The sequence below is a fragment of the Coregonus clupeaformis genome, chromosome 4, assembly GCF_020615455.1.
Source record: "Coregonus clupeaformis isolate EN_2021a chromosome 4, ASM2061545v1, whole genome shotgun sequence".
Taxonomy (NCBI): domain Eukaryota; kingdom Metazoa; phylum Chordata; class Actinopteri; order Salmoniformes; family Salmonidae; genus Coregonus; species Coregonus clupeaformis.
This window is the reverse complement of record NC_059195.1, coordinates 19566259-19591174: the sequence shown is the minus strand read 5'-3', so window position 1 is coordinate 19591174 and position 24916 is coordinate 19566259. Positions and strand designations below refer to the sequence as shown.

At 45.1% G+C, this 24916-nt stretch overlaps 1 protein-coding gene across 8 annotated transcripts; it reads left to right on the top strand.

Moving 5' to 3' along the window:
* Nucleotides 1–62: 62 nt before the first annotated feature.
* On the top strand, nucleotides 63–23098 carry cpsf6 (cleavage and polyadenylation specific factor 6). Of its 8 annotated transcripts, none has more exons than XM_041866764.2 (13): nucleotides 63–223; nucleotides 418–506; nucleotides 4223–4432; nucleotides 4689–4792; nucleotides 5025–5167; nucleotides 5510–5683; nucleotides 7870–7983; nucleotides 9237–9747; nucleotides 10541–10639; nucleotides 11233–11348; nucleotides 14383–14536; nucleotides 15004–15207; nucleotides 22911–23098. In XM_041866764.2, exons 2-12 carry the CDS (start codon nucleotides 447–449, stop codon nucleotides 15200–15202), a joined length of 1884 nt encoding a protein of 627 aa, XP_041722698.1. In that variant the 5' UTR covers nucleotides 63–223; nucleotides 418–446; the 3' UTR covers nucleotides 15203–15207; nucleotides 22911–23098. The 8 variants fall into 8 exon arrangements, with proteins under 8 accessions (XP_041722698.1, XP_041722688.1, XP_041722681.1 ...); XM_041866754.2 differs by having other exon boundaries at nucleotides 10502–10639; nucleotides 15019–15207; XM_041866747.2 differs by having other exon boundaries at nucleotides 10502–10639.
* Nucleotides 23099–24916: the final 1818 nt, after the last annotated feature.

The following is a 24916-nucleotide window of genomic DNA, read 5'->3' as shown; positions in this document are numbered from 1 at the left end:
CACTTTTGGTACAATTTCTTTGCCCTCTCTACTGATCCGGCATTTAGGATGAGCTAAATCAACTAAAAGAGTATTGTGCAGATTGTGCAAACTCACTGCACACCCCTCTCTACTCCTCAATCCAATGCAGAAGTACAGAGTAGATCATCATCTTCAATAATATTTTTTTATAAAGTAGCCTACTATACTCAGTAATAGGAATTGGTCTTCAATAAACCATTGGGTAAGAGAACATTTGGACAAAATAAGCATAAACGTCATGTTTATACATAATGTACATAGTTGCATGTATCCCAGACAAAACACTACTGTCATTCAAACAATTTGGCAATGTTTGTAATAGAAAATGTGATAATTTGATTCTTGGCCCCAGATGTGACGTTTTCTGCTTTCCTGTTTGCATTTTGTCTTGTTCAGGTCGATCGGTGGAGGAGGTGGTCTGGAAAATGGCTGACGGAGTTGATCACATCGACATCTACGCCGATGTTGAAGAGGATTTCAACCAGGTATGCAAACAGTTACATTTGTTTAAATCCTACACCTTTATAGACGTATTTGTGGTTTGGGCCCAAAAAAAATATCTCGCGAAAATGCTTATTGAAAGTTAAACCGAGCTATCTGCCGTCGGATGAGACCTGCAAAGCGTCGTCTGTGTTCGCCGCAGGGTTTTTGAATTGCAACTACGCATTAGCTTGTCAAATATGTAAAAAAAAATAGTAACGTGGATGTTGTGTACGTCTAAGTTTTCGATCATGTTTGTTAGCTAATGTATACATTTCTAGGTAAAATATCACGTTTCACTTTGCAAGCCAACGTGCTCGTTCCATTGTTAATGACAGGAGGTTGTTGTACTGGAGGCGAAGTGGCGGGGAAGGCCTCGCCGTGGCCTGGTTTGCCGTCATGCGCTAGCGTATATTGGTATTCAACTACCTAGTTACACATTACCGCGTAACTGTTTAGGTAATAATATATAACAATATGGCCTGTTTGCTAATGAGTTTTTTTTTTGGGAATCGATGGTTAGTTTGTAGTTTCCCTTTTCCGTCGCGGCGTCACTCCCCCTGCTTGCTGGCTAGGCTAACGTTAGCTGTTATGTTGGCGTGTTGCTAGTTTTTCTAAAAACATAACGTATTCAAAATACCATATTGCACAAACATGAATGATTTTGTAAAAATAAATAAAGTGCCTTTCTAAATCTGATACTTTAGTTAGTTATTTTTATGCATTTTTGTTGATGCCAGACAGTGCTTAATTTCTAAATCGGGAGGTCCCGGAACACATAGTGAGCGCGAGAGGGGGCTCTGAGGTACCGGGGGGGATCTGAGGTACGGGGGCTCTGAGGTATCGCGGGTGGGGGGCTCTGAGGTACCGGGGGGTGGGATCTGGGGGGCTCTGAGGTACCTGGGGGGATCTGAGGTACCGGAACACATCGAGAGAGATAAAATGTCAAACAACGTAGCAGCCAAGTAGCCTTTTATCTATGGTGGTGAAACGGACAGCACTCTCCAAGGTGCTAATTAATTCAAAGCATTTTAGACGTCATTGCAGGATGCCCACATACTTGAGTATAGCTGCGGGTTTCCCAATTTCTTATAGCCTCATTTTCTAGACATCAATGGTACAGCAACATTTTTAGACGACACTGCAGAACACCCGCCATATGCACATATACTCAGCTGTGGGGCTTACAAGACTCGAATTTCATATAATTTTCAAGACATCAATGTAGCAGTAGAACAAATATCACAATATCGGAACATAACTTCAAATAAAATAAATCAATGTAGGCTACAGCAGAACACACATATGATAATATATAGGCCTCCTGCCTATGTGATAATATGAAGCACATATTCAGATTACAAACTTGTGCTGTGAAGGTAAAGGAACATTTTTTCCCCCTGCCTTATTTTTCAAAACCTCATGCTGACTCTCCCCATGTCAAGTCCATTTAACTCCTGAGAGTCCTTCTTGCTCAAAGCCATGAGCGGGCATGTGGCTGTGATGTTTAGCCTCCTAAGGCTGTTCTGAAGACTAGCTGTAGTGTCTATTTTTGTTTAGTGTTAACCTGGGTGTCTACACAGCTTCCTGCCACAAAATGCGCCTTTTGTGAGGGCTGACTATGTTACCTTTTGTTAAAAAATTTTTTGGGCCTTTCCCACGATTAGAATTCAGTAGGGAGACGACTAGGCTACGTGACGTGATTATGTAGGGACCTCTTCACTAGCTGACCACCACTACCAAGACCTGTGTCAAGATCAGTTACTTACCCCACCGGCCCTCCCCATAACCTCTATGTACAAATAAGAGAGCAGGTCTGGAATCAGTGTGGCAGGATAGGATGATTGCGTAGAAGGATCACCATGCTTTTACATTATGGTCTTTCTTGGGGGCGGGAGAAATGATGAGGAGGCAACTTGATTTAATGCTGATCGCTGTTATTATAATGTCTACAGTGCGAACAGTGAAATAATTAATAAATCATGCCGAGAGAGGTACCGGATCTGGGCAAATAGGTGCCGGAACAAATAAAGTCAAATCTGAGAAGGGCCGCGGCAGGATCTGGCTCAAATTAAGCATTGATCCCAGATGAAAATGCTACTGTATTCGTTTTGAGATGAGTTTGATTCTCATTGATCAATGTTAGCTCTGGTTAAGGTACGTGGGGGATATTTGACCCAGTTCACACATACAAATAGAATTGCAGATATCTCTATGGTTTCGCATATCAGCTTTCTGCAAAGATTGCCAACTGCACTCCTTTGATTCAGTGTGTGTAGACTAAAGTGCTGAGGCCCGTGTAGCTCAGTTGGTAGAGCATGGCGTTTGCAACGCCAGGGTTGTGGGTTCGATTCCCACGGGGGGCCAGTATGAAAAAAGTTGCTCTGGATAAGAGAGTCTGCTAAATGACTAAAATGTAATATGTATGCTGTTGGTCATAGTTATGGAGTCTTTTCAATGTGTATCTGTGCACTTTTTTTTTAAAGGGACATTTAAAGGGACATGCGTTTCTATGTTTTGTAGTTTAAAAAAAGATGGAGGAAGATGCGCGTTTCCATTTTTTTTCTTACATTTGAGTCATTTAGCAGACACTCTTATCCAGAGCGACTTACAAGAGCAATTAGGGTTAAGTGCCTTGCTCAAGGGCACATCAACAGATTTTTCACCTAATCGGCTCGGGGATTAGAAGCAGCGACCTTTCGGTTACTGGCACTACGCTCTTAACCACTAAGCTACCTGCCGCCTATTAATGACATCATCTGTGTGCATCGTGATTTTTAACCAATTGTGAAGGAGCCATTTCCTACTAATTGGTTGACGTGGTTGGAAACTCTTACCTTCCTTTCTTTATTAATACGGAACATAGAAATGCAACGTTTTCACATGTTGTTGGGGCGGTGCTGGAGGTGAATATGCAGTTCACAAAAACCAAATCCCTTTAAAGTGCTTGGCATATTACTCTTTAAGCAGATTGAGTGAGTTTTAAAAGCAGTAAGAGCACAGGCCATTTGTACTGAACAAATCAGCATATTGCAAACACTCATTTGGACGTTTTACTTATCCAAGTTCTGTGGTGTTGACTCGAAGCAAAGTAACTAATAGTGTTTGTTAGGAACTCATTAACACTGTGGGACTGTGCCAGATATTCTATAACTGTTGGACTGAAAATAGAACCAGCTCTAGCTCAATAAACTGTTACTGTTGAAATGTTGGCTAGATAATGTGGATCACATTGTTTGCCTTCTATTCTTTGTATTTCCTGCCCTGAATATCACACGTTGTGTAACTGCAAAGCAGCTAAGACCTCATTCTGCTCGCAGACAATCACACGTGTCCTCTGTAGCTCAATGTGGTCCTCTGTAGCTCAATGTGGTCCTCTGTAGCTCAATGTGGTCCTCTGTAGCTCAATTGGTAGAGCACGGCGCTTGTAACGCCAGGGTAGTGGGTTCGATCCCCGGGACCACCCATACGTAAAATGTATGCACACATGACTGTAAGTCGCTTTGGATAAAAGCGTCTGCTAAATGGCATATTATTATTATTATTATGTTGTTGGGCACATTCCAGGTCGTCTTTATTGATATCACTGTGGGACCCAACATTAACACGAAAGAGCAATCTTTAAAGTGTATTAAAGACAACCTGGAGCACAACTATTGATTGACAGACTGTGATGTAAGGTTTACCTTCATGTCCTCTCTCTTGTCTGTTCCCCCCACAGGAATCAGAATACCCTGTCCATGATCAGATAGACCTGTATGACGATGTTATCTCTCCTTCGGCCAATAACGGAGACGCACCTGAGGACCGGGACTATCTGGACAACCTACCCCCACCTGCTGGCTCCGAGGGGAACAAGAGCACCCCTCCCAACGTGGTTTACACGTACACTGGCAAGAGGATCGCCCTGTACATAGGCAATCTCACATGGGTATGTTGTGGGTCTGGATAAGAGCGTCTGATGAATAACAAAGATGAAATAAATGGGCCAGTTACTCAGACCCAGATCAAGTTTACTTCCGGAGTTAAAAAGCATGCTCAGTGGGTCTTTGAGAATCGCCATTGAAAGTGCTTTTTAGTCCAGGGATAAGCTTAATCAGGGTCAGGGAAACAAGCCCTTAGTGTGCCTCAATTATGTAATGTCTCTTGACAAAGGTCTTGATGTAAAAAGTGCTCCCCCCTTCCAGTGGACAACAGACGAAGATTTGACAGACGCCATTGGATCAATAGGCATTAAGGACCTGCTGGAGATCAAGTTCTTTGAGAACAGAGCCAACGGCCAGAGTAAAGGGTGAGCTTCCTCCTTGGCTTTCATGATCCTTCAAATGACACGCTAACACTCTGAACAGACAGTGTTTTTGTGGATGACTTTCCTAATACCTCTGAACTACACACAGGTAGCTGTACTCTGAGCTTCATTATTCAATTATTTTTAAAGACAAACACAGAAAGAAATACCCAAATAAAAGCCAAAAGGAAAGAAAGAGAGGGTGACTTTGGTGGCTTGGTGTGTCCCCCGTTAGGTTTGCCTTGGTGTGCGTGGGCTCAGACGCGTCCTCTAGGAAGCTACTGGACCTTGCTAAACGGGAGCTACACGGACAGAACCCCATCGTTACCTCCTGCAACAAACAGTCCCTCAGCCAGTTCGAGATGCAGTCTCGGAAAAGTAGGTGAACCTGCGTGCCTCCCACGGGGGGACGGGCAATTAGTTCTAGAATAATTATTAGAAATTAGTTGTCTTTTCGGCACGGTTTACTGACAAAGTAGGTCTGATAACCTGGGAAGACCCAAATACACTGAAGCAGGACCCAAGTAATTGGGGCTTGGGTCTGCCTCTGATGTCAATGCAGAAATTCCAGAAAATTAATTGTACACATTTGATTTGAATAAATACGTTGATTTAGTTAGTTAATTAGAGTTTTAGCACTCAGAAGGACCTAATTGGGTGAGCACAATGAGTTGGGGATTTGAATGTTCTCTCCGCCCTCTTCTCTCCCTTTATGCCCAGGTACATCGGGTGGGCAGATGTCTGGCGATGGGAAGGCGGGACCCCCCACCTTGGGCCCCCGCGGTGGCTTCCCCATGGGCCGGGGCCGGGGCCGCTTCCCTGGCCCACCTGGCCCCGGAGGAGAGCGATTCCCTGGGCCCATCGGACCCGGTGGTCCACCGCCACACTTCCCAGGTAAGTACTCTTCACTCCAGCGGCAGGGTCGGTCCGTTCACACTGCTCGCGGCCAAAACCGGGGTGTCCGCGGGTCCTTAAAAAGTCAGTCTTAAATTCATTTGTAAGTCTTAAAGTCAGTTTTCAAAGGTCTTAAAAAATGTGACGGAGATGACTACAGTGTTTCCATTGAATTGTGCCGCTGCTTAATTGTTGCCACGTGGCAAAGAAAAACAATGGGACGTCAAATAATACTGGAGGCCACTTTCAAGATGTTGGAGAGGGGCCGTCCAGCCACATGTTGGAGAGGGGCCGTCCAGCCACATGTTGGAGAGGGGCCGTCCAGCCACATGTTGGAGAGGGGCCGTCCAGCCACATGATGGAGAGGGGCCGTCCAGCCACATGATGGAGAGGGGCCGTCCAGCCACATGTTGGAGAGGGGCCGTCCAGCCACATGTTGGAGAGGGAGGGGCCGTCCAGCCACATGTTGGAGAGGAGGGGCCGTCCAGCCACATGTTGGAGAGGGAGGGGCCGTCCAGCCACATGTTGGAGAGGGAGGGGCCGTCCAGCCACATGTTGGAGAGGGAGGGGCCGTCCAGCCACATGTTGGAGAGGGAGGGGCCGTCCAGCCACATGTTGGAGAGGGAGGGGCCGTCCAGCCACATGTTGGAGAGGGAGGGGCCGTCCAGCCACGTGTTGGAGAGGGAGGGGCCGTCCAGCCACGTGTTGGAGAGGGGCCGTCCAGCCACGTGTTGGAGAGGGGCCGTCCAGCCACGTGTTGGAGAGGGAGGGGCCGTCCAGCCACGTGTTGGAGAGGGAGGGGCCGTCCAGCCACGTGTTGGAGAGGGAGGGGCCGTCCAGCCACGTGTTGGAGAGGGAGGCCGTCCAGCCACGTGTTGGAGAGGGAGGGGCCGTCCAGCCACGTGTTGGAGAGGGAGGGGCCGTCCAGCCACGTGTTGGAGAGGGGCCGTCCAGCCACATGTTGGAGAGGGGCCGTCCAGCCACATGTTGGAGAGGGGCCGTCCAGCCACATGTTGGAGAGGGGCCGTCCGGCCACATGTTGGAGAGGGAGGGGCCGTCCGGCCACATGTTGGAGAGGGAGGGGCCGTCCGGCCACGTGTTGGAGAGGGGCCGTCCGGCCACGTGTTGGAGAGGGGCCGTCCGGCCACGTGTTGGAGAGGGGCCGTCCAGCCACGTGTTGGAGAGGGGCCGTCCAGCCACGTGTTGGAGAGGGGCCGTCCAGCCACGTGTTGGAGAGGGAGGGGCCGTCCAGCCACACGTTGGGAGAGGGGCCGTCCAGCCACACGTTGGAGAGGGAGGGGCCGTCCAGCCACATGTTGGAGAGGGGCCGTCCAGCCACATGTTGGAGAGGGGCCGTCCAGCCACATGTTGGAGAGGGGCCGTCCAGCCACATGTCGTCACTCCCCCTCCACCCTTTGCACATGGCGGGAAGGGAGAGATGCATTCTGATAAGCGCAAGCATAGGCTACTGACAGTTGAGCAACATTTTGAAATGTAATTGCGGGAAAGACAGTTTTTAAAACAACGACTTACTGTTGTTAACCAATAAGAGTCTTAACCAGTATTACATTTAATTCCAAGTGGCATTTTAAAGGTTAAGTCTTAAATTTAACTAAATGGAACATGCAGATAGCATGAAAAACACTATGCCAGAAAGGAAGCCCATTTTAATTGGTTCCATTGAAACTGTGCCCAGACTACAACCAATGAAATGGCTTCCTTTCTGGCAGTGTCTTTGCTGTAAGCCGTGTGAATGGACCTTCCACTGACTGCCAGGCCAGTACTGGTGGTATGCACTGCATAGAATGAACTGAAGATGGGTCTCCTGTCTGTATATTATCCTATCTTCCAAGTGGGCATATGTGGAAAGGATTGGCCACCATCTAACTTCGTCTTGGTTGGAAAGCACCAACCTACCATCTCACTACACATGTGTCCATTTCAAAACAGTCTGACTCCTGTTCTCTGTCCCCTTGCTTTCAGAATGGTGTCAGAATCTAGTTGTGTGAAGTACTTGGATTGTGTTGGGAGGGGGGGGGTAATATTCAACATTTGTTTTAGCCAGTTTGCCCACATCTTTACCCCCCTTCGAATAAATAAATAGTTAATTTATTTTAGCTTTGGCGACTTCTTCCTGTGGCCTCTGTGGCGCCAGCCTTGTTGTGATTGTGTTTTTCTCCCACTAGGGTCGGGGATGAGGCCACCTGAACTCATTAACCATAGACACCAAGAAGGCCACCTGATGGATATGAATTTCAATTGCTTCCCGCCGGGACGTGATGGGAATTGGCGACCCAGAGGTGAAATGCCTCGACTCCTGTTGACAACAGTGCTAGGGTTGACAAAATTCCCCAAATCTTCCCGAAGTTCCTGGTTTTCCAGAAATCTGGAAAAAAAATCCTGGTTTTCCGGAAATCCCATTTGGAAATCCAGTCCAACCTGGATTTGTTTTGGAATTTTGGTAATGTTTTTGGAATTTTGCAACCCTTCACAGTGCTAATGTATTAAATAAGACTGATTACCCCGCTTCCTCTCCCCCCTGCGTACATGTTCTCTTTATTAAGGCCTCTGTCTATGGAGTCCTGGGCTGACTCTCGGACTGACCAACCAAGCCCCTTCTCCCCCCCACTTTATGTCCTGGGTTATGGATCATTCGGTCTCAACTGTCCATCTTTAAATGCTGTGTTCCTTTTTCTGTTTCAATTGGCTGTTCTAGCAGAGTGGCTGGCCAGCACTCCTGAAGCTAGACAACAGAATGAGTATAGGAGGGGTGTCTTAGATGTCTGAACACGTAACAGCCATCCGGACCTGTCTGTCCTGTCTGACCTGTCTGTCCTGTGCTCTGTCTGACTCTCTCCGCCTGCTCTGTCCTGATACTCGGCCAACTGCTTCTTGGCTTTCATTGCTAATATCTTGCAAAATCTAAAATGTTGGTCTCGCTAAATCTTTAATTTTGATTGACAGGACACCTAGTCTCAAACAGCCAGAGAAATGTAAATGTATTCCTATACGTTGGACAATGTCAGTTTTCACGGCTTCTGTTTTGAGTCCTTGCCTTCTAAGCATGCTTTAACTTTGATCCCACTAATTCAAGGTGGCCGTCAAGGTAATGACCGAAACATACAGGATCACACATTTAGCATTTTCCACATCTTCTCACCAAACGTCATGCACCATAAAATGTCACAATTCCTATCCATAAGTCATTCATTAAACAAACCCAAACTAAGACATTTGCTACAGTCCTTGAGTTCCCTGTTTGCGGTCTCTGGATTCCTAGAACTGCTCGGTGCCCCCTGCTGACACTGGGAACTGCTCGGTGCCCCCTGCTGACACTGGGAACTGCTCGGTGCCCCCTCCTGACACTGGGAACTGCTCGGTGCCCCCTCCTGACACTGGGAACTGCTCGGTGCCCCCTCCTGACACTGGGAACTGCTCGGTGCCCCCTCCTGACACTGGGACACCACAATGCTTTAATGTACTTAACAGCTTTCAAACAGTTGGTAGTGAATCTGAACTCAAGAAGGATCTGCTTTGTGTTTCTGTGTTCCAGGTGGTATGCAGGGCCCACCTCGACCCCCTCCTGGTCCCCTGGGTCCCCCCGGCCCTCTGGGCCCCCCTCCCCCAGGACAGGGCCTCCCCCCTCCCATGCAAGGCCCCCCCAACCGCGGCGACCGCCCCCCACCCCCAGTCATGTTCCCCGGCCAGTTCGGCCAGCCCCCCATGGGTCCTCTCCCCCCTGGCCCTCCCCCACACGGCTTCGGCCCTCCTCCGGGGCCCCCACCCCCCCAACAGGGCCCCCCACCCCCTGGTCTTTTTCCTCCTCGACCACCTGGTCCCCTTGGACCTCCACTGTCCCTCGCTCCCCCACCACACATGCCCGGGCCCCGACCCGGAGGCCCCCCACCTGCTCCCCATGTCAACCCAGCGTTCTTCCCTCCTCCTGGGGGTCCCAACAACATGGGGGGCCCTCCTGGAGGGGACGGCAGGGGCCCCAACGGGCCCAACGACCCCTATGGACGGCCGCCACCGTATGACCGGGGAGACTTCGGACCCGCCGGCAGGTAATATAACAGAACGTACTGACAGTTCTACAGAAAGTCAGTCTCCTCCTCTTCTGTTCTGTTCAAACTCCTTTACTGTACTCTAGGTGATGGTTAGTGTTTGATATGACCAAAACGGATCTATTGAATGTCAATTACTGCCATTGTTTTGTCTGAAGTTATTTCCGTATGTAGAAGAGCTGTAGTAGAAGCAACACAACTGAATCATCCAACACCTTGTATTATAGCACTGTCAGGTTCCCTTAGCAACAGATCATCCAACACCTTGTATTATAGCACTGTTAGGTTCCCTTAGCAACAGATCATCCAACACCTTGTATTATAGCACTGTCAGGTTCCCTTAGCAACAGATCATCCAACACCTTGTATTATAGCACTGTCAGGTTCCCTTAGCAACAGATCATCCAACACCTTGTATTATAGCACTGTCAGGTTCCCTTAGCAACAGATCATCCAACACCTTGTATTATAGCACTGTCAGGTTCCCTTAGCAACAGATCATCCAACACCTTGTATTATAGCACTGTCAGGTTCCCTTAGCAACAGATCATCCAACACCTTGTATTATAGCACTGTCAGGTTCCCTTAGCAACAGTCCTCCATCTTGTGTGTGTGGGAAGGGCGGGGCGTCTTTTAAAGGGGGGTCTTTTACCTTAGTATTTTGACTAAGAAGCGTGGTTTCTTTAGTGACCCTCCTTCCTGAATCTCCCTCCATCCTTCCCTCCCCCCCCCCCCCTCCTCTGGCTGCCTACAGTAACCAGCGTCCCCAGCTAATCTGTGAGTTTGACCTCAGGGCCCCCCTACCCCGCGGCTGTCCAGACCCCTGGATTAACGAGGGGTTGGTGGATCTGAAAAATGGCAGCCAACACTTGCACAATGCGAGTGACCCAGGGTTAGTAGAGATAATGGCCGACCGCTGAAAGACCATTAGAGACTAGCTTCTCCTGTAATGACCTGGTGCCTGGCTTTGTTGTATTTTGAGAGTGGATGCTTGTTGTGGTTGATTGATGGATTGGCCCAGCTACCATTTTGATAAGCGTTTGTAAACTGTGTGTGTTAGTGCATTTCCTTAGATTAGCTAGTTATCACTGGAGTTAATTCCCACAGGCTTGGATGACGTGGTTTGCATCTGCTGTGTAGTTTTAGCTATCCATTAACAGTGTGTGTTCCTTGAATCATCCGATTTGACTCACCCCTCTCTGTTCTCTCAATCTCTCTGGGTCTTTCTCAATTCATCTTTTCTCGATTTCTTGCAACGTCGAAAAATTCATTGGTGGAGAACACCCATGGTTCCTCCCCTCTGACCTTCTCCTCCAATGGCTTTTGAGAAGGCGAGGAGTTAGGAAAGACTTATTGAAAAATAGCTTTTCCTTCCTCTTAAACGTCCTCTGTCCTTTATCTGGTGGTTCTGAGTTTGGGGTTGTTGTTGAGTTTGAAGACCTTAAGACATTGACGCCGTCTCCTTCCTGCTTGTCTCTGTCCCAGGGAGATGGAGTCAGCACGGACACCGCTGAGCGAGGCGGAGTTTGAGGAGATCATGAACCGGAACCGAGCCATTTCCAGCAGCGCCATCTCTAGGGCGGTGTCAGACGCTAGCGCAGGTATGGATCACGCCCTGAACACTCACACATCCCTCACAAATACTACCAACACTCTACAGAGGAGGAGAGGGGCTGAACACTCACACATCCCTCACAAATACAACAACACACTCTACAGAGGAGGAGAGGGGCTGAACACTCACACATCCCTCACAAATACAACAACACACTCTACAGAGGAGGAGAGGGGCTGAACACTCACACATCCCTCACAAATACAACAACACACTCTACAGAGGAGGAGAGGGGCTGAACACTCACACATCCCTCACAAATACAACAACACACTCTACAGAGGAGGAGAGGGGCTGAACACTCACACATCCCTCACAAATACAACAACACACTCTACAGAGGAGGAGAGGGGCTGAACACTCACACATCCCTCACAAATACAACAACACACTCTACAGAGGAGGAGAGGGGCTGAACACTCACACATCCCTCACAAATACAACAACACACTCTACAGAGGAGGAGAGGGGCTGAACACTCACACATCCCTCACAAATACAACAACACACTCTACAGAGGAGGAGAGGGGCTGAACACTCACACATCCCTCACAAATACAACAACACACTCTACAGAGGAGGAGAGGGGCTGAACACTCACACATCCCTCACAAATACAACAACACACTCTACAGAGGAGGAGAGGGGCTGAACACTCACACATCCCTCACAAATACTACCAACACTCTACAGAGGAGGAGAGGGGCTGAACACTCACACATCCCTCACAAATACAACAACACACTCTACAGAGGAGGAGAGGGGCTGAATATACACACACACACACACACAAATGCCCATTTTATGCATGTGTTGCTTGTAAATTGTATTGCTTACTTTCACAAGTGCCCCTTTTCTAAATGTCTGTGCTATACCCTGCGATGTTAATGGCTTCCTCTCTCCGTTAGCTGACTACGGCAGTGCGATAGAGACTCTGGTGACGGGATGTTAATGGCTTCCTCTCTCCGTTAGCTGACTACGGCAGTGCGATAGAGACTCTGGTGACAGGATGTTAATGGCTTCCTCTCTCCGTTAGCTGACTACGGCAGTGCGATAGAGACTCTGGTGACAGGATGTTAATGGCTTCCTCTCTCCGTCAGCTGACTACGGCAGTGCGATAGAGACTCTGGTGACAGGATGTTAATGGCTTCCTCTCTCCGTTAGCTGACTACGGCAGTGCGATAGAGACTCTGGTGACAGGATGTTAATGGCTTCCTCTCTCCGTTAGCTGACTACGGCAGTGCGATAGAGACTCTGGTGACAGGATGTTAATGGCTTCCTCTCTCCGTTAGCTGACTACGGCAGTGCGATAGAGACTCTGGTGACAGGATGTTAATGGCTTCCTCTCTCCGTTAGCTGACTACGGCAGTGCGATAGAGACTCTGGTGACAGGATGTTAATGGCTTCCTCTCTCCGTTAGCTGACTACGGCAGTGCGATAGAGACTCTGGTGACAGGATGTTAATGGCTTCCTCTCTCCGTTAGCTGACTACGGCAGTGCGATAGAGACTCTGGTGACAGGATGTTAATGGCTTCCTCTCTCCGTTAGCTGACTACGGCAGTGCGATAGAGACTCTGGTGACAGGATGTTAATGGCTTCCTCTCTCCGTTAGCTGACTACGGCAGTGCGATAGAGACTCTGGTGACAGGATGTTAATGGCTTCCTCTCTCCGTTAGCTGACTACGGCAGTGCGATAGAGACTCTGGTGACAGGATGTTAATGGCTTCCTCTCTCCGTTAGCTGACTACGGCAGTGCGATAGAGACTCTGGTGACAGGATGTTAATGGCTTCCTCTCTCCGTTAGCTGACTACGGCAGTGCGATAGAGACTCTGGTGACAGGATGTTAATGGCTTCCTCTCTCCGTTAGCTGACTACGGCAGTGCGATAGAGACTCTGGTGACAGGATGTTAATGGCTTCCTCTCTCCGTTAGCTGACTACGGCAGTGCGATAGAGACTCTGGTGACAGGATGTTAATGGCTTCCTCTCTCCGTTAGCTGACTACGGCAGTGCGATAGAGACTCTGGTGACAGGATGTTAATGGCTTCCTCTCTCCGTTAGCTGACTACGGCAGTGCGATAGAGACTCTGGTGACGGGATGTTAATGGCTTCCTCTCTCCGTTAGCTGACTACGGCAGTGCGATAGAGACTCTGGTGACAGGATGTTAATGGCTTCCTCTCTCCGTTAGCTGACTACGGCAGTGCGATAGAGACTCTGGTGACAGGATGTTAATGGCTTCCTCTCTCCGTTAGCTGACTACGGCAGTGCGATAGAGACTCTGGTGACAGGATGTTAATGGCTTCCTCTCTCCGTTAGCTGACTACGGCAGTGCGATAGAGACTCTGGTGACAGGATGTTAATGGCTTCCTCTCTCCGTTAGCTGACTACGGCAGTGCGATAGAGACTCTGGTGACAGGATGTTAATGGCTTCCTCTCTCCGTTAGCTGACTACGGCAGTGCGATAGAGACTCTGGTGACAGGATGTTAATGGCTTCCTCTCTCCGTTAGCTGACTACGGCAGTGCGATAGAGACTCTGGTGACAGGATGTTAATGGCTTCCTCTCTCCGTTAGCTGACTACGGCAGTGCGATAGAGACTCTGGTGACAGGATGTTAATGGCTTCCTCTCTCCGTTAGCTGACTACGGCAGTGCGATAGAGACTCTGGTGACAGGATGTTAATGGCTTCCTCTCTCCGTTAGCTGACTACGGCAGTGCGATAGAGACTCTGGTGACAGGATGTTAATGGCTTCCTCTCTCCGTTAGCTGACTACGGCAGTGCGATAGAGACTCTGGTGACAGGATGTTAATGGCTTCCTCTCTCCGTTAGCTGACTACGGCAGTGCGATAGAGACTCTGGTGACAGGATGTTAATGGCTTCCTCTCTCCGTTAGCTGACTACGGCAGTGCGATAGAGACTCTGGTGACAGGATGTTAATGGCTTCCTCTCTCCGTTAGCTGACTACGGCAGTGCGATAGAGACTCTGGTGACAGGATGTTAATGGCTTCCTCTCTCCGTTAGCTGACTACGGCAGTGCGATAGAGACTCTGGTGACAGCCATCTCTCTAATCAAGCAGTCTAAGGTGTCTGCTGATGACCGCTGCAAAGTTCTCATCAGCTCTCTACAGGACTGTCTCCACGGCATCGAGAACAAGTCCTACGGCTCTGCCTCCAGGTAAATACCAACCTCTTTCTCCTTCTCCTGTGGATCCTGTCAAGGTTGGGGTCAATTCCATTTCAATTCAGGAAGCACACAGAAATTCCAATTCTTCTGGAATTGGAATATGGTTTAATTTCTGAATTGACCGATTTTTGACCCCAACCCTGGTTCTTTATAATCGACAACTGAGAGAAGTGATATAAATGAATTGAAGGTGTCTGATAATATCAGGTTGATTTTGAGTACCTGCTAGTCATTGCGCTTGTATTCCTATACTGATCTGTTGTTATTTCCATGGAATGGTGGTGATATGTTTTACCAACTTTAGTTGAATGCACTTATTGTAAGACGTGCTGGATAATATTGTCTCCTAACTAACTAGTTGTATTGGTGCTGTCATTATTGAAGATATTATTGATGATTTTGGCCGATGGACAGACCTGCTTTGGTGGTTGGTTAAGAGTTTGATGTATGAATGTAAGTTCTGCCCCCAAAAGACGCGAGAGGTCGAGGGAGCGAGACCACAGCCGATCCCGGGAGAAGAGCCGGCGCCACAAGTCCCGTAGCCGCGACCGCCACGAGGACTACTACCGGGAACGCAGCCGGGAGCGAGAACGGCACCGCGGGGACCGGGAACGCGAGCGCGAACGAGACCGCGAGCGGGAGTACCGGCACCGCTAGAGAAGGTGTGTATGCCCGTTCAAACTGGTTACCGATAACCGTGTTACCGCTCTTGTCCCTCAGCTTAGTGCAGGGCAGGGGCCAGGTCGCTATGGCCCAGAACAAGAGGCCCAGAGCGGGACATGACAGGCACTACAGAGCCTACGGTAGGTGGAGGAGGAAGGTAAGTCATTGTTGTACTCTTGACCAGAACTGACTGTCATTGCTGGTGTGTGTATCTATTATTTGTCTGAGACTTGTTGTACGTTTTTGACTGTATTTTACTTTCATCCTCGTTAACATTTTGACTGTGTCAGGAGGCTTCTATTGCATGCATGTGTGTTGTAGGGAGGTTTTTATATGCAAGTGCTGCTAAGCTTGAAAATGTTTTTAAACCTCGGAAGTTTTAAAAAAGTACTTTATATGACAAATGATCAACACCTGTGAAAGGTTGTTTGTAAAATACGGTAATTGTTTATTGAAGGGTTTCTTTGACACTGATGGCACAATGTGCCAAGAAATTATTTGGCAGTGTTCAAATGTTGTCAAGGTTGTGATGGTACAACTAAAGGGGGTTGTGTGAATTGTTTTGTAGGCCACCAAATGATTACCAAACTGCTTAGTCCCCTTCTGATTTTATTGAATCATGACATAATTCTGAAACATGTTATTGAATTGCTGATATTGAGTATTGGATTCTGTGCATTGTAAGGCCTTTTCTGACCATTGATGCATTGCGATACTTTCTTCTTTAAAAAAGCTCACAGCAAAAATGTGGTTCTTCCTCTTGTTAACCTGAGGTAATGGTTACATGCAAATTCAAATGTGTAAAATATTTAAATATTTTAAAACCACTTTGTCAGTTCTCTGACCACTCTAGTATAACTAATAGTATGGGGTTAAAAAATGGAAAGGATTTTGGTATACCATCTGTAAAAACCTGCCATGTCTTTGCCATGTTTTTCATTTTATCACTCTGAAATTGATGGTCTTGAACAAAAGGATTTTGGTAATGTTTTTGTATGATAAATGGCATTGATATCAAGCTGGTAAAATGTTTTGTCTATATTAAATTTTAGGCAAAGAGTTAGCCCGTCATACTCCCTTAACGGTCAAACTGAATGTGGTAATCGGGTAACTAGCCCACTATGCCTCCTGTAGGTCAAACTGAATGTGGTAATCAGGTAACTAGCCCACTATGCCTCCTGTAGGTCAAACTGAATGTGGTAATCGGGTAACTAGCCCACTATGCCTCCTGTAGGTCAAACTGAATGTGGTAATCGGGTAACTAGCCCACTATGCCTCCTGGAGGTCAAACTGAATGTGGTAATCGGGTAACTAGCCCACTATGCCTCCTGTAGGTCAAACTGAATGTGGTAATCGGGTAACTAGCCCACTATGCCTCCTGTAGGTTAAACTGAATGTGGTAATCAGGTAACTAGCCCACTATGCCTCCTGTAGGTCAAACTGAATGTGGTAATCAGGTAACTAGCCCACTATGCCTCCTGGAGGTCAAACTGAATGTGGTAATCGGGTAACTAGCCCACTATGCCTCCTGTAGGTCAAACTGAATGTGGTAATCAGGTAACTAGCCCACTATGCCTCCTGTAGGTCAAACTGAATGTGGTAATCGGGTAACTAGCCCACTATGCCTCCTGTAGGTCAAACTGAATGTGGTAATCGGGTAACTAGCCCACTATGCCTCCTGTAGCAGAGGTTGGTCATGGTCTTTACTCTAATGCCCCATGTTTTGTAGAACAGACCATTTTGAGTCTTTTGATGCTGTTAACATCATATTAACACGGTTTTTACCTTTCACATACAGTAATCCCTCGTTTATCGCGGGGGTTACGTTCCGAAAATGACCCGCGATAAGTGAAATCCGCGAAATAGAAAACTTTTTTTTTTTTACAATTAGCAACTATTACATGTATACAAATACAGTGACTCACGTGTAGGCCGTTTCACTGCTCTTCAGACTGGGCCGCTGCATCCTGACTGCGCTCTGCAGTGTTCTCTTCTTCTGAAGCCCGCGGTGCAGGTGTGTTTGTTCGGGAGAAGAACATAGTGATAGGCAGCTGTTGTCGCTCTTTTTTCTTCTTTGCAAAAAGATCCTTGTACACCGACATGCCACCATCGATTACGTTGGAGAACTGTAACGAACGGCTCATCAAAGGGTCCCATTCCTCAGCTACTCGCTTAAGTTCAGTGGCCATTCGCACCATGGTTGCTAAGCGACCAAGCGTTAGTCCTTCCTCCTCATCTCTCGTGTCCTCTTCTCCCTCTTCTCTTTCATCGTCGCCCATCCGCAGGTGCTTTTGTCGGTCCAGGCCGTTTCGTCGACATTATGGGTTTAGGAGATGTTCGAAATTACAAGATAATTTGGCCAACTTAATGTAAATTTGCCAAGCTGTTTTATGTACGTACACATAACTGCACGAGACGACAAAATGATAGCACAATTCGTAGCATGTTTTGATACAAGAAGCGGGAGTGAGTTTTTAGCGAATCAGAATGCAGAGCACAATGCACCAAAAAAAAAAAATGCATTATGAAAATCCGCGAAATAGCGAATCCGCGATAAGTGAACCGCGAAGTGGCGAGGGATCACTGTATATCAATTCTGTATGTGCCGTTTTTTTTTTGCATTTGTTCCCTAATATTGAAGGCTTGAGTTTCATAAAGATTTGGCTCAGGTTTTGATCCATCTTGATGGTAACATTGGCTTATACATATTATATATATATATACCTCATGGCAATGTAGGGCCCTATAAAATCCACGTTGCGGTGAACGCGTACGGAATCACAGAATCCAGACATTAAAACGGAATTAATCAATATTAAAATGTTTATTGAAGTTAGTAGGACATCTACTAAATGTGTTGAAGTTAGTAGAGAATCGACTAAATGTATTGAAGTTAGTAGAAAATCAACTAACTGTATTCAATTCATTAATTTGTACAAGATTATCATAAGAGATTAACAAAATGTCTCTTGGGGTATGTCTCTATAAGCTTGGCACATCTAGCCACTGGGATTTTTGGCCTTTCTTCATGGCAAAACTACTCCAGCTCCTTCAAGTTGGATGGGTTCCGCTGGTGTACAGTAATCTTTAAGTCATACCACAGATTCTCAATTGGATTGAGGTCTGGGCTTTGACTAGGCAATTCCAAGACATTTAAATGTTTCCTCTTAAACCACTTGAGTGTTGCTTTAGCACTATGCTTAGGGTCATTATCCTGCTGGAAGGTGAACCTCCGTCCCAGTCTCAAATCTCTGGAAGACTGAAACAGGTTTCCCCTCAAGAATTTCCCTGTATTTAGCACCATCCATCATTCCTTCAATTCTGACCAGTTTCCCAGTCCCTGCTGATGGAAAAACATCCCCACAGCATGATGCTGCCACCACCATGCTTCACTGTGGGGATGGTGTTCTCGGGGTGATGAGAGGTGTTGGGTTTGCGCCAGACATAGCGTTTTCCTTAATGGCCAAAAAGCTCAATTTTAGTCTCATCTGACCAGAGTACCTTCTACCTTCGCCTTTTGGCGAACACCAAACATGTTTGCTTATTTTTTTCTTTAAGCAATGGCTTTTTTCTGGACACTCTTCCGTAAAGCCCAGCTCTGTGGAGTGTACGGCTTAAAGTGGTCCTATGGACAGATACTCCAATCTCCGCTGTGGAGCTTTGCAGCTCCTTCAGGGTTATCTTTGGTCTCTTTGTTGCCTCTCTGATTAATGCCCTCCTTGCCTGGTCCGTGAGTTTTGGTGGGCGGCCCTCTCTTGGCCGGTTTGTTGTGGTGCCATATTCTTTCAATTTTTTTAATGGTGCTCCGTGGGATGTTCAAAGTTTCTGATATTTTTTTTATAACCCAACCATGATCTGTACTTCTCCACAACTTTGTCCCTGACCTGTTTGGAGAGCTCCTTGGTCTTCATGGTGCTGCTTGCTTGGTGGTGCCCCTTGCTTAGTGGTGTTGCAGACTCTGGGGCCTTTCAGAACAGGTGTGTGTGTGTATATATACTGAGATCATGTGACACTTAGATTGCACACAGGTGGACTTTATTGAACTAATTATGTGACTTCTGAAGGTAATTGGTTGCACCAGATCTTATTTAGGGGCTTCATAGCAAAGGGGGTGAATACATATGCACGCACCACTTTTCCGTTATTTATTTTGTATAATTTTTTGAAACAAGTTTTTTTTTTCACTTCACCAATTTGGACTTTTGTGTATGTCCATTACATGAAATCCAAATAAAAATCAATTAAAATGACAGGTTGTAATGCAACAAAATAGAAAAGACGCCAAGGGGGATGAATACTTTGGCAAGGCACTGCATGTTGTGCAATGGTTAGATATTACTGCGCTGTCGGAGCTAGAAGCACAAGCATTTCGCTACACCCGCAATAACATCTGCTAAACACGTGCATGTGACAAATAAAATGTTATTTCATTTGTGTAGCCGTTAGCGATGATGCTAATGTAATGACAACCGTCTTCCGTTAGATGGAAAGGCTTTTCCCAAAAACCTTCTCAATTAAATGTTAACTACAAAGTATCTTATGCCCACCTGGCAGAATGATATCATGATTATTTGCATCAATCCAGTGGCCATTTTGTTTATCAAACTCTGAAATCACATGAGTGCTACAGAAACATCGCTAACCGAACCGCCGTCTCTTGCTGGTGCACAGTTGAATTAAAGGGTAACTACACCCAAAAAGGTTTCAATTTCTTAGATTTTTCCCAGAACTCAAAAGTGGTCTCCTGATAAGGTTTAAGCATGGTTGTGGACTTTAGAACATACAATGGTGTTTTTATATATTTTTTAAATTGATACTTTTTTTTAGAGCAAAAAACTGAAAAACAAAATGGAATTAGGAAAGAGAAGAAGACATATGGGCAAAAAATAAAACAGATTTTATAGGGCCCTTGCAATGTCGCTATGTTTGCCGGTACATTTTAGGTCAATTTGATGTATTTTCAGCCCTTACTACTGCGCATCACACTGTGTGCTGATGCTTTAAACGAATAAGAATACAATGAAAATATATTTGCCAGTGGTACAGTGCTTGAAAATATAAATCAATACAGGTACGGTACTTGTCTGAAAATATCACAATCTATTTCAATGAGGACTAAAATAATCATCATAATTGTCCACAATTCAATGGCAGCCATTTTGTAAATGCGGATATTTTAGGTTTCAAATGGTACACCTATTTGAAGTGAATCTCAAGATTTCACTGTCAGTTGTCTTGTTTTTAGGCTATAGTTTGAAATGGACAGCCAGACAATTTTGACACAATTCCTTGGTGAAATGGTACCTTGGCAATTATCTTGTAGGAATTGAAGGTCAATGGGTGTTTTATTGAAATGGCGTAGTCAAGAAAATAATGTTGTGGTATTTGTCCTTTTTTTTAAATGGGTTGATGGTCACTCAAATTTAAGTTGCCATTGTAAATCCCAAAAGTGATTGCATGTATACCCCAAAATCTGATTGTATTACCGGTTATTAATATATATTTGGCCTATTTTTGTTTGTTTTTGTATTTGATTGGTTAGTTTGCTGATTAGTAACTAATGCTTGCATTAAATGGGATAACTCCTTTGAATGTACATGTTTGATGAAGTAATTTCTCTGCATTTCCCCCCCCCCCATTTTATTAAATTACTAGCATTTGGTTAAATTATTAAAATAAACGTTATCATTTTAATAATACAACTGACAAATCAACCTAAAATATTAGTTTTAGTCAGTCATAACTTTTTAAATCACAAGGAAACAAACCTAAGGGTTGCTTTTATTATCCTCACTTCATGGTAAAATAAATGCTTTGATCTATGCTTACTACCTTTCAATGTTCACAGATCTTTAACATGGTTTCATTTAGCATTGGAATCGTATGTTCACGATACAGGGAAGCAATGACTAGCTATTTTTCCAATTTGTCTATAGGTGTCTGTGATGTTTTGCAGGCATGGAGAAAGCAGTCCTGATTTCCTGATAACATATTTCTTGCACTGTTTTAACTGTCTCTCTCTCTCTCTGGTGTATTCATCCTTCACAACTACGTATCATGTGGTTCCTGCAACACTCATTGGTGTCCACATCATCTCAAGAAGGTTCATTTTGATGAAGGTTCAACCACCTTAACTCTTTCAATATCTCTTGCAAAAATACTCTGAAGGAAGTTAGTACCAGGTCTTTTAAACAAAACAAAAAAATGCAACAACAAATGGTCATTCTTTGGTCAAATGGTCAAATGGTCTTTCATCTATTAGTGATAATTATAAATTATCTGGTGTTTTGAGAACATGTCTTGATGATGCTGTGGGCCCCATTGAGATGCTCAATGGAGCTGAAATGATTGTGGGGAGGGTGACGGGACATCTGTTCAATGAAATGTTGGTATTATTAACTTTTGAATTTGATATTCCCAACTATGCACCGTGTAAATTCACTCATTAAGCAATTCTCAGCTTCTTTAATTTGATTAAAATAGAATTGATAAACCAATTAAACTCAGAATTACTTCTAGGCTAATAACTACAGTTATATGGAAATTGTCAAAAACAACCAAAATGTACAGCATATTCCTTTACCTGGTGGATGAGTTTGGAAACTGGCTGGGGGTGATCTATGAACTGAAATATTATGAATGGTTATGTGGTTTTGCAATTCCAATGAATTGTCACTGTAATGTTAATCATGTGCATGCCAGTCTACATTATTTTTTAGTTCTGTTTCAGAGTACTGAATTAAGTGTAGCGCAAGTAGAAGTCTGTCTATAGATTTATCCACGTCCCTATGTAGCACCACTAGTATTCCTCTCTGTAAAGTTGACCATGTTTGTCCTCTGCTTTTCCCAGTGCTCTGGGCCCAGTTTTTCAAAAGTGATCTATCTGTATTTCGCCTAGGATGAAATGCGTAGAAATATAATGAATAGAACGGGAGTCCCCATTCCCGTCAATTAGTCGTCCGTTCTATTAATTGTATTTCTATGCATTTAATCCTATCCGATAGGCGAAATCCAGATAACTCTTGGAAAAACTGGGCCCTCGTCACCTCTCTCTTAGACTTGGGGACCAATCCCAAACCGACCGCATAGACCCATTTTTTGTCTTATGGACTTGAGATCTGAGAGGATTTGATAGGTGGAATTCTCCCACATGACTTCCACCTATCAGAGGGCCAAGGTAGACTTAACAACCTATTGCTTCCGTCTGTCAAATCCTCTTGACGATATTGAAGAAGTGCGTAGGGTCTAGGGGTTGGGATTGGGCGTTCTTTCTATAGAGACCATTGTAGACTTTTTCACCCTTGTTCTGCCCATTTTAACTTTTAGATGAGGTTATGAGATGTTTTGTGAAACACCCTTAAACAGGTTTTATCCTATCCACACACACTAATTGTAAATCTTTTTCTGAAATATATTAGTACTAAGTGCATTACACATTTGAATACATACTAAATTCAGGTCTCAACAGGATAGCAGGGTTTAGCCATTGTGGGCACTGCATTGTTCTTCCTTACTCACTGTAATGTGGAATCATTCTCTGACAAGTTGACTACCGTTAGAAAGAGAAGTACCTGCATGTCTTTGTTTTGGTTCCTCTGTGTGTGTGTACTGTGCAGTTAGAGGGGGTATGATACAAACAAGAAACTGTATATTGTTGGGCTGCCCCAAACCAAACTCCACCCTTCGTTTTGACACATTTCAGCCTACGGAAGAGGACAGGGACGAGGACACCGCTTCACAACCAGCAGGCCCTACTTCAGGATCGCCTTGACAACTAGTCCCCCCCCCCTCTCTGTCTGTCTCCATGGTTACCAGGGGACTGACTACCTGGGAATCGCTCACAGCTGTGTAAGGCTTTAAGTAGAGTTCTTTAAAATCATACTCATGGTTTAAAAAAAAAAAAAAAACTACTCGACAGCTCTTTTATTTTTACTGAAATTTTATTTGATGTGAATGAAAAAAAAATATTACCTACCTGTGTTCACAGGGTTCTTCAAGCTTTGCGAAAATAACAAATTACTACATTTGCCTGTTCTATTCCAAAACAGAAAAGAAAACAGACAACTTTTTTTGACTGCTATAATGTGTACATTTGTCAGGTTAGAATTGTTTTTATAGGGAGGTTTGTTTTGGTTTTTCGTCTTTATTTCCTCATGTCCCTACATACTTTTCTCGTTAGGATAATGTTTGTAAATGTCTCTGCTTTGAATATTAAAATAGATTCTGTGTTGTAATAAACTGTTTACTGGGGTTTTGACACTTAGTAGGAATTGACATTAAATGTGTACGTTTTTGCCTGCATACATTTTTCATATTGAGTTTGACCAAATAGTTATTTTAAATCTACTATGTAGCTTAAGTTGCAAAGTTACGCTGTTATTGACCAACTTAAGCACGGTTGACCAAAAGGTTGTATTTGTCCTGATGCCCAGAATTGGTGAAATCTGGCTTTGAATTTAGCGTAACTACTTTATGCATTGAATAATAGTGTGGCAGATATTTTAATCTCTGACATATTAGTTTGTTCCAAAATGTAGCTACTTGTTTGCAAACATTTGTTTTCAATCACAGTATACTACTGTGTGCCATTTGGATTCAAAAAGTGAAAATCCATGTATTTTACTAACTGATTGTAGTGGTGTTCAGGACGTTAGTTATATTTTTATTGATTTTTGTTTTATTCATTCATGTTACTAGGATAGTACATTCCAAGGATTCATTACCCTAATATTAATGACACAAGTAGAACATATTATTGATTTATATGGATGTTTGAGTGATAGGTGATGCAAACGTCACAGATCTGTACAATACTACTACTTTTGTGAACAGAATTAGTCCCTTATCGGCAAACAGGTGCTCCTATTGGCTGGCTGATGTACTGCACTGATTTCTTATTGAGTAGCTTGCCTCACTGTTTTAGGCCAGGTAGGGGTGTGGTAGCCTGGTCCCAGATCTGTATATATTTTGGCCGAGTCTAGGCTCATTGTCATGTCTACATTGAATGGCAATAACAAATGCTGGCCAGAGTAGTTGGCTAAAAAACATACAGACCTGAGCGGTATAATACTACAAAGCAGGATCAATGTTTTAGCCAGCTAATTTGCCAAAATATTCGGAAATTATATATATATATTTTTTTTAATAGAAGATTGACACTGGTATGGTGTAATGACTCAACAACCAAAAACGTATCAAATTTTAGTGTTCTTAAATAACCAGAAAATCTCAAGTTATTTCTGGTTGTTTATCAAAGTTAGCTGGCTAATTCATTGATCCTGTTATGTAGGATCCCCTTCTGGGACCAGGCCAAGCGGATGGGGCGTAGTAAATGGTTGATTACAATAGTAATAAGGTCCGGGACCAGGCCAAGGGGCTGGATGGGGATTACAGTAGTCTTAAGGATATTCAAGTGAGGTGTCCATTTTGTAAACGCATGAGAGCACAACCCTTCCCTGGCGTCTCGGGGTCTGTGCACTGACTGGTCTGCCAGATTGAAATAACTGCTATTGATGCCTGTTTTTACGGCGGTAATGCCTGCCACCTCCCCGTGTATCTCCTCAACTGCCCTGATAGACATTAGCAGTGCTCTCCTGCTAGCGTTGTGTTGCCACGCCACTATCTTCAGATATTTAGGTGGTTATTGTGGCTTGAATCATTCACTGAAACCACTGCTTCAAAGTCAACTTAAAATGTGTGAATGTTACT